The sequence below is a fragment of the Gossypium hirsutum genome, chromosome D09 (genome assembly GCF_007990345.1).
Source record: "Gossypium hirsutum isolate 1008001.06 chromosome D09, Gossypium_hirsutum_v2.1, whole genome shotgun sequence".
Lineage (NCBI taxonomy): Eukaryota > Viridiplantae > Streptophyta > Magnoliopsida > Malvales > Malvaceae > Gossypium > Gossypium hirsutum.
The window spans coordinates 25,603,616-25,613,127 of NC_053445.1; the positions used below are offsets into that span (position 1 = coordinate 25,603,616).

At 30.0% G+C, this 9,512-nt stretch overlaps 1 protein-coding gene across 1 annotated transcript; it reads left to right on the forward strand.

Annotated features, from left to right (window-relative positions):
* Nucleotides 1-1,244: 1,244 nt before the first annotated feature.
* LOC107892037 (protein SAR DEFICIENT 1) lies at nucleotides 1,245-4,868 on the forward strand. Its single transcript, XM_016817005.2, has 7 exons — nucleotides 1,245-1,581; nucleotides 1,722-1,788; nucleotides 1,904-2,456; nucleotides 3,489-3,649; nucleotides 3,756-3,950; nucleotides 4,040-4,136; nucleotides 4,219-4,868. The coding sequence occupies exons 1-7, from the start codon at nucleotides 1,493-1,495 to the stop codon at nucleotides 4,467-4,469; spliced, it is 1,413 nt and encodes a 470-aa protein (XP_016672494.1). The 5' UTR covers nucleotides 1,245-1,492; the 3' UTR covers nucleotides 4,470-4,868.
* The last annotated feature ends 4,644 nt before the right edge of the window (nucleotides 4,869-9,512 follow it).

Here is a 9,512-nt window from a genome sequence, read left to right on the forward strand (position 1 = left end):
GTATAAATTGGTGGTATGTGTCCGCCTAGGTACTATGGGTGTTAGGTTTAAATTGGTGAAGTGTTGCCATCAGAAATTACGGCTGATGAATGGACATATTGTGTTTGTAAGACTAAGTCTTACGAAATTATTTATAATTCTCATGAGTACTATTGCTTGTGGATTATCAGTGTTCTTGTATTCGTTTTGTAGCTATTTGGAACTTACTAAGTTCAAATGAACTTACTTCATTACTTTTCTTTCTCAGGCATTTTGTTTTAGAAGAAGATCAGTAGAAGGGGACTATGCTAGAGCTGCGTCTGCGAGTGAGCCATTTGCCTATTTTTGTATCATGCATGGCTATGTGACAGACAATGTATACATATGTTTTGTAATTAACCTTTACAATTAACTACGTCATCTGTATCGTTTTATCTTAAAAGAGAATTGTTCCTTCTTTGAAAGTGTACGTTGAACCCTCTTGAATTACTAATCATAAATTTTATGATTTGAATATAAACGTCATAATTAAGTAGTAGTTGAAAATATACTTTTCTTTTATAATTTCTATTATTTTCTCTAAAGATGCGTTATCTACTGAAAAAAAAAAAGAGATTTTTATGCTAAGGAAAATCTTCATAATTATTTTTCCCAAATTTTTAAGTTAAGTTGAATGGTTTAAATCCATTAATAATGGCTTAGTTCGTCGGACAATCTATGTGGTTGATTGATACATGCCACGTCTACCCAACAATGAACATGTACTTGAAAATTTTTTAAAGCCGGAACTCGGCCCGGTCACGTAGAAATGTACCGTAATCCCAAGCAAAAAAGGATGATTATAAAACTATAATCTAATTGCAAGCAGGACAGTTTTACTTGAAGAATGACACAAATATAATGACTAAAATAATGCAAAAAAGAAAACCTTTGAATTATCAAAAAAGAGAAGAAAAGAGTTGATGACTATGGCAAGGGCCTACACAAAAGCAGACACTTCTAAGAAATGAGGCATTTGTGGACTATGTGATCTTTTCCCAAACTTTTTTCCCTCTTAAAAGTAGTCTAAACATAATAATATTATTTTATATATCTCTATTCATTTGTCACAAACTTTTGCTTTTTTCTCTTTTTATCAACATAATCCAAGTTCTACTTGTATTAACCGTTGGATCAATATCTAAGGATTGGAGATGTCGTTTTAACTCTTTTTTATATATCAATGTAATAATAAATAGAAATAGTTGACTTAAAAGCAGAGTTTAGATGTCCAAAAGTCATTCATAACATGAGACAAATACCTTGGTTGCTCCGTGGCTGTTACTCAGTTGTTTCCACCAACATTCCAAGAACCTTCTTTTTATTATTATTGACATGTATTTAAACTCCCCCCTTACAACATCGTTTTAAGACCATGACATATTCTCAAAATCCCTATCTTTTTCTTCAGTTATGATCTGTTAGGGGTTTTTTTTGTGTGTGTGTGTGTGTTTTGGTCCTTGAATCTTTGGAAATGGCGGGCAAACGGCTTCTTAATGAATCTTGTTCCGACACAGATGAGCCAAAGGAGAAACGGATGAGACCTAAACCTTCTTTTGCTTCGTAATGTTTTCAAACCTTCAATAAATGCTCTATTTGTTTTTATTACTACTTTTGTTGTTTATTTTCTATGCTCAAGCTTTTGCCATTAATGTACACACCTCTTGTTTCATCAAAGCTAATTTCCTTCTGCTTTTTAACAGAGTGATTGGGCAAGCGGTTATGGTGAATTACTTGTATACTGCCTTGGAACCTGTCCTTAGAAAAGTGGTATGGTTTCTTTTAATAACCATATCTCCATCCATTGTACTCTCTAAAATTTCACTTTCATGCATAAACATTTCCTCATAAAATTAAACTACCCTTACCGGTACGGATTTTTCAGGTGAATGAGGAAGTGGAGCGCAGTATTGGAGACCGGCTCCGATCCTTCACCCGGTCTCCGTCGCTACGAATCCAAGCGGCGGAACCCGAACCATCAACCCTTAGACTGATTTTCCCTAAAGCCCTTTCCTTGCCTATCTTTACCGGAAGCAAGATCGTGGATGAAGAAAGCAACCAACTTCAAGTCGCTTTGGTGGATACAAAGGGTGACCAAAGGGCTCCGGTGCTTCTCCCGAACCCTATTAAGGTCGATATCGTGGTTCTGGACGGCGACTTTCCGTCGGGGGACCGTGACAACTTTACTAGTGAAGAATTCGACAGAAACATCGTGCGGGAGAGGACTGGGAAACGACCCTTGCTCACCGGAGAGTTATCTGTCACAGTGAGAGACGGGGTAGCTTCGATCGGAGATATCGAATTTACGGACAACTCGAGCTGGATTCGGAGTCGGAAATTCCGAATCGGGGCAAAAGTTGCACAAGAGAGTTTCCAAGGTGTTCGCATTCGTGAAGCCATGACTGAAGCTTTTGTTGTTAAAGACCATCGTGGCGAATGTAAGTATCCTTCTTAATGATGCTAATTTTTTAAAGTCAAGTAGCTTAATATCTTGATTAATTTTTATTTATCAACAAGCCATATTGAATCATTTCCCTCCTTGGGTTACTACCTCTTGTATTTTGCATCTGACCTTAGCTAACATTAACATCAACTATAATATATTATCAATTTCTTGATATACTCTCTTTCTTTAATAGATTTGGTTATATAATATATCAAATCTATATAGCTTCAAAATATTGAACTAGTCAATCCTTGCCTTAACCAAACTACACTGTTAGGCCAACTGTTTTTTTTTTTTTGAATAAAAAAGAAAATAATTGCCAACTTAATTAATTATAAATATTAATTCATATTTCTAAATACTTTTCTCATTTTTAAAACATCTATTTAGGATTTGGGAACTTATGCCTTTATCTGGCCGGCTTTGTCAATTTAATAGAATTTAAAAAAAAAAAAAACAAGCTATATATTATTGCAAAATAATTCACTTTTTTTTTTTTGGGTATTAATCCATTTGGACAAGGGTATTTCCTGTTCGTGATTTAGAACCACACAAATCATTTTCAGTCAAAAAGGGCTGCACTACCTTTGCTTTTTTAAGTTTGGTAAAAGGAATAACGCTCCTAGAAATTAAATTATATTTTGTTTTTTATTTAAAAAAGAGATAATTAATTTTGTAAACTCGATTAAAGATTAAAAATTTTCTTTCTATTTTTATTGTTTAAAACCAGCATAATTGACAGGATAACCGAATATATAATTATATGTGATGTGTCATGTGTACCTTCATGTTAACATGTATGGATCAATTTTTAACAATAAAAATAGACATAAATTATTAACAAAATAATCAATTTACTTTTTGATGTAATATACTCATTTTTTAGCAAATGAGACAAAAATACTATCTAACTCTTATAATATAAGAGCCTCCATAATTCTTTTACCTCGAATATAAAATATTTTGTTGTTATTATTTTACATTTACTTGTAATAATCTAACATGAATTCAATGTTAATTGAAGTGTACAAGAAACATCACCCACCAATGTTGGGAGATGAAGTTTGGCGGCTAGAAAAGATTGGTAAGGATGGAGCATTCCATAAAAAGCTAGCGTTTGAGGGGGTTAACACTGTCCAAGATTTCTTGAAAATGTCGGTAGTTGACCCACCCAAGATTAGAAAGGTAACAATTTACATTTGATACGGTGAATCTTGTTTGAATTGGATCCATCCATCTAAAAATAAAAATCATTAAATGTTAACTGGTTTCTTTCAATGATGTTGAACAGATTTTAGGGCCTGGAATGTCTGAGAAAACTTGGGACGTCACAATCAAGCATGCCAAAACTTGTGTTATGGGCAATAAATACTATGTTTTTCAAGGCACTAATTACAGAATCTTCTTAAACCCCATTTGTCAACTTGTGAAAGCAGAGATTAATGGGACTACATATCCTATACAAACCCTAAGTAGTATCAACAGAGTAAGTTTTATTCTAAGTTCAAATATATATATATTGTTGCAAGTGTCTAATAATGATTTTTTTTTTGTGCATGGCAATTGCAATTTCAGTCATATGTTGAAGATTTGGTCAGACAAGCTTATGTAAATTGGTCTTCCTTGGAAGAAATAGAAGGGATTTCTAATGAGATTGGCTTGCTCACACAAGGTAATTCCTTTTCTAACAACTAACGTATAAGAGACCCATTTTTTGGCATAGTAGTAATATTTTACCTAAAAAATTTGTACAGGTGAAGACATGTTGGATCAATATCGTAATCAACAAAATGCCACGATGAGATCATTTCAACAAAATGCGTACTTGACTCATGATTCGTTTGATGGATATCTCCCAAATGAAATGCAAGCCGATTGTAGTCGTTGGCAAATAAGCCAAAATTATTTCAATACCCCGAATGAAAATGGGATTCGGTTGAACCTGTTGGAGTCGAATTCGGATGATGATTTGACGTCTCCAAAATCCTTTATCTCGGGAGGTTAATGGTGAAGTAGTGAATTAAAGAAGTCCATCAATGAGATGATCAAGGGGCGACTATTTAAGGATTTACCCCAACTCTAATTTGCCTTCCCCTCCTAGTATTTTGTGAATAAATAATCACAAGGGGGTGTTTAGAGCCGAATAGGCATAGTGAAAATGTCCTTGAAGCTTTTCCAAGTTTCTCAATGTCTTTTTCTTTTTTGCTGGGCCTTTGTTTGATACAGATCGTGCTGCCCCAAGTTTATATTTCCTTATTTTTAAGGCTCTTACCTAAACTTGTAGGCTGCTTGCCAATCAGGATCAACAAGCCCATTTGTGTCTCTATATATATTTTTGTAGACCTGAATGTGTCTATGTTTTAAATCCAATTTCAGCCAATCGAAGACTCGGTTAATGTTTTAATTGAGTTTGGTGATAAAAAATTCGAGTTTTGAATTTGAGTTTTGTAGATTAAAAAAAATTAGGTTGATAGAGCATTGCCTAATTAGTTGGTTGAAATATCAAACACCAAAAAGTCTCAAACCTAAAAAAATATAAGATAAACTATACAGCATTCACCCAATTATGCTTCTTCTTTTTTCTTTAGTTTTTCAACTTAAAAGTTTACAATTTGGTCATTATGCATTTGAGATTGTTTTTTGATCACTCAACCATTAAGTGGCAAGAAGAACAATAATATAACACATTTTTAATTGGTATAATAATAAATTTATTCTTTAAATTTTATAATTTCTATTAATTTGGCCTTAATTCTATATGAAAATTACAAAAACTAATTTCTTTTAAAAATATAGAAAATGATATATATCAATTTAAAAATATATAAATACATAAGAATTTGATGTAATATATATAAAAGCATGGGTTTAGAAAAACTTTTGAATTAACGAGGATATCCTTTACTTTTTATCATATTACTAAAATCACATTTAAAAGTAAAAAGTTGAAGTAAACTAGAAGTTGTAATAATGATACATTTGAAAACATTTATATTTTAATATAAGTCGTGATAATTACACATCTAAAAATAATTATAATTTAATTTACAACTATTTGTTAAAAAAATTAGGCTAATTTTGAAATAGCATTATAATTTGAATTACAATTATTAATTAAAAAATTATGTGAAAAAAAAGTTGTGCTAATTTTATTTTGAAAATTTTATGCTAATTTTATGGATTTAAAATAGAGTTATTACTTGAATAGTATTCTAACCATCTTAATTATCACTTAATTAATATTATAGCTAATTATGTTAATTAGTTATTGCTTTAAATAATGTTACTTTCCATTAATTACATAAAGTAAAACTTTATTGCTTGTTTAATATCTTAAACATATTTTAATTATAATTTACAATTTTTCTATTATAATATTTGATTTGATAAGTTAATATATTTTAATTATATTTAATAAAATTTAAATAAAAATATTATTTTATGTTAATTATTGCAATTAAAAATACAATATTTAAAATTTTTGTTAAATAATAAACACGTAAAATCATTTGCTAGCCTTGACTTGTGAAACCAACTCAATTAACGATATTATCAATCTATACAAACAATATGGGTGAAACAAATTATGTAATAACATTGAAATGTATAAAAATATTAAAATAAAACTTTAGTTGAAGTGGTAAAGAAAATATTTTATAGATATCGATGGCATGGTTCAAATATCATAATATGTACCTTTTTTTTAAATGGTTTTATTGAAAGTATATATATAAACAATGTGGGTGAAACAATTTATGTAATAACGTTAAACTGTATAAAAAAATATTAAAACAAAGCTTTGGTTAAAGTGGTAAAGAAAAGATTTTATATATGCTTAATTTTTTTACTGGTTTTATTAAAAGTATAAAAAGACAAAAATATCATTATAATGATATGATTAATATATACAAGAAAGTGTACTTTCATAATTTTCTTTAATGTGTTGGTTATGACCTATGACATCAACTTAGTTAGGGGTTTAAATAATAGTATAGATATTAAATATATGATTAATTTTTAATAATGCTCCATAACTTATTTTTTTTGTAATTTTTAGTAATTATCTAAATTTAAATTTTTAATAATTTTAATAGTTCTTTAATATAAAATAAATATATATTTGTTATGAATATCTTATTAAGTGGATGTTCATAATGATTAAGATAAAATTTTAATGTACTTTAAATTCTAATACTTATTAGAATTAGATCTCTACTTCTGTTATACTTCTTATGCTTATAAATAGAGACTCTGATGAAGCATTATAATTATCCCTTTTGATCAATAAAGTACATTCTCTATTGCTTTCATATTTTCTTTGTTCTTTATTCTCTCCATCTCTCTTTATTTTGTAACATGTTATCAGCACGATCTTGCTCAAAGTGATAGTTCCTTTTATCAACGATCAAATTTATTATTCATGATTTTCAATATCTTTGACAGCAAGATGCAAAGTTTTTACAGGAAGTTTTTTTTTTATTTAATGTTTCATATCTGATTATTATTTTTCATTCTTCTTCTATTATACGTTATCATTATTTTGATTAACTTATTTTACTTTTTGTTCTTATGGATGGTGAAAGATTTGATGCCGTTATCTATATAAAATTGAGAAGTAAGATTCAATCTCAGAATGAATTATGGTTCTTATTTTCGATCTTTGATTTATTGTACAAGCATGGGTAAAGTATAGATTTGGTAAGAAGCTTGTAACACCCCTTACCCGAGACCGTTTCTGGAGTCGAGCACGAGGCATTACTTAGCTTATCTTACCAGTTCGGAGCATAAAAACTAGGTTTGAAAATTTATTTCATTATTCGCAGCAAATCTGTCTAATCGCGCAGCAGTTACTAAATTAATTATAACTTGAGCTAAAGAACTCGAAATTTAATCCCGTAAATTTTCCCTGAAACTAGACTCATATATCTACTCACCATAAAATTTTTAGAATTTTTGGTTTAGCAAATTAGTACAGTTTATTAGTTAAAGTCTCCCCTGTGTCACCACCAGACTGCCCTGACCTCTAGTCACTAAAAATAAGTTTTCTCGCTATAGGATTTTCATATGAAGTTCTTACTTGTTTCTATAGAAAATAGACTCATTAAGGAATCTAAGCATGTAAATTTCAACTCATAATCATTTTTGTACAATTTGTAATTATTTTCTAAACTCAGAATAGGGGACTCCAAAAACAGTTCTGACCCTATCTTACTAAAATTCACATATCTTAAAATATAAATTTCTTTTTTTCTACACCGTTATTTTTCCATGAAAATAGACTCAACAAGCTTTAATTCCATATATCATTCACCCTCTAATTCATTTTATACTATCTTGGGTGATTTTTCAAATTCACGTCACTGTGCTGCCTGAATTCTGTTTCTTTGCAAAATTTTATCCTTTCATGATTTCCATGCATAATTTATCACCTAATCTTTCATAACAACAAACACCTTCATCCTTAATCATTTTAATAACCATACATCATCAACTACTTACACATCACTCATTGTTCATATTATACCAAAAGTAGCTAAGTTTCTATACATGCCATACACAAAACAAAACGTCTAATTATACCGAGTTATTTCTTTGATAGTGTGATCGGCCTCCGACGTTTCCTTCGATCCCCGAGTGGCTAGATAAGTACTATAAGAAGAAGAAAATAAAGAGATTAAGCACTAGGCTTAGTAAGCTTACAAGCAAATAAATCACAACATTCAACATAATGGATAATATCATCTAACATCATAAATTTCTTTACTTCTCAATTTCTATCTTCTTCTTTATTCCCTTACCTTCTTTCTTACCTGACCTTTCCGTTTTCATAAATATAATCTACTTTTCCTTTGCTGTTAATTCACTGTAATTTAACTCGTATTCTGACCCGTTGAACCACTCGGAATACTAAGGATACTAGGGTCGTTCCTGTCTTTCAATATCCTGCCAATGCCATGTCTTTGACATGGACTTACATGAATTATTCATGTCTCCAATGCCATATATAATATGGACTTACATGGCTCAATCCTGTCTCCAAAGCCATATTTCTAATATGGACTTACATGGCTCATTTCTGTTCTGTCCTGTCAACCCTAATATCCTAACATTCCTAGGGTTCAACCGGGGCTTTCTAACACTTTTCCTCTGTCACTTCACCTTAAATTCGACTTTAAATATTTTCATAACATAAATATATAAATGCTGGAAATTGACAATAATAATGTAAAATAAAAGAATATTGCATTTATTTACTGTAAACTTACCTTGATACAAAATGTGACTAAACTTTACAATTTAGTCCTTTACTTTTTTCTTTTCCCCGATCTACTCCCGAATTTCGTTCTTCTTGATCTATAATAGCAAATTTAACTTATTTAATATTCAAATTTATTAAAATAGCCCTCGACTCTAACTTTTTGAAAATTACAATTTTGCCCCTAAACTTTTACATAATTACATTTTTACCCCAAGGCTCGGAAATTAAACTTCATCTCTTATTCTTATGTTTTATAACATTCTGAACATTTGTTTTCCTTCTATGGCAACATCAAATTCTAATTTAATCCCTTATCAATACTAATTTTATTTTTGCATTCTAACTCTATATTCTCTCTTAATTCTTACTATAAACTCAGTTTAATTCTTCAATTTCCCCATAAATCCCTAATTTCGGGATTCTTTCAATTTAATCCCTATCAATTCAAAACTTATATTTTATTTTACAAATCAATCTTTTACTAACTTCTAACTTAAAATTCAATCATTTTAACCTCTAGTTCATCAATTAATTCAACATAACTCATGTCTAACAATCTACTAACTTTCAAAATATCAACATAAATCAAGTAGTATTTATCTCTAGGATTCCAAAAACTCAAAAATTATAAGAAAAAAGACTTAATTTGACTTACCAATTGAGCTTGGAACCTTAAAACCTTAAATTTCCCTTTTTCTTTTTCTTTCTTTCTTTCTTTCTTTCCTTCCCTCTCTGCCCGTTTTGCTCTCTGTTTCTTTCTCTGTTTCATCTCTTCTATTCTGTTTCTTT

What these genes read in the sequence shown, in the direction of transcription:
- LOC107892037 (XM_016817005.2), top strand. Translation starts at nt 1,493, where the DNA reads ATGGCGGGCAAACGGCTTCTTAATGAATCTTGTTCCGACACAGATGAG. An exon ending in TAAAGACCATCGTGGCGAAT is followed by an intron (nt 2,457 to 3,488) that starts GTAAGTATCCTT and finishes TGTTAATTGAAG; the next exon opens with TGTACAAGAAACATCACCCA. An exon ending in CCCTAAGTAGTATCAACAGA is followed by an intron (nt 3,951 to 4,039) that starts GTAAGTTTTATT and finishes TTGCAATTTCAG; the next exon opens with TCATATGTTGAAGATTTGGT.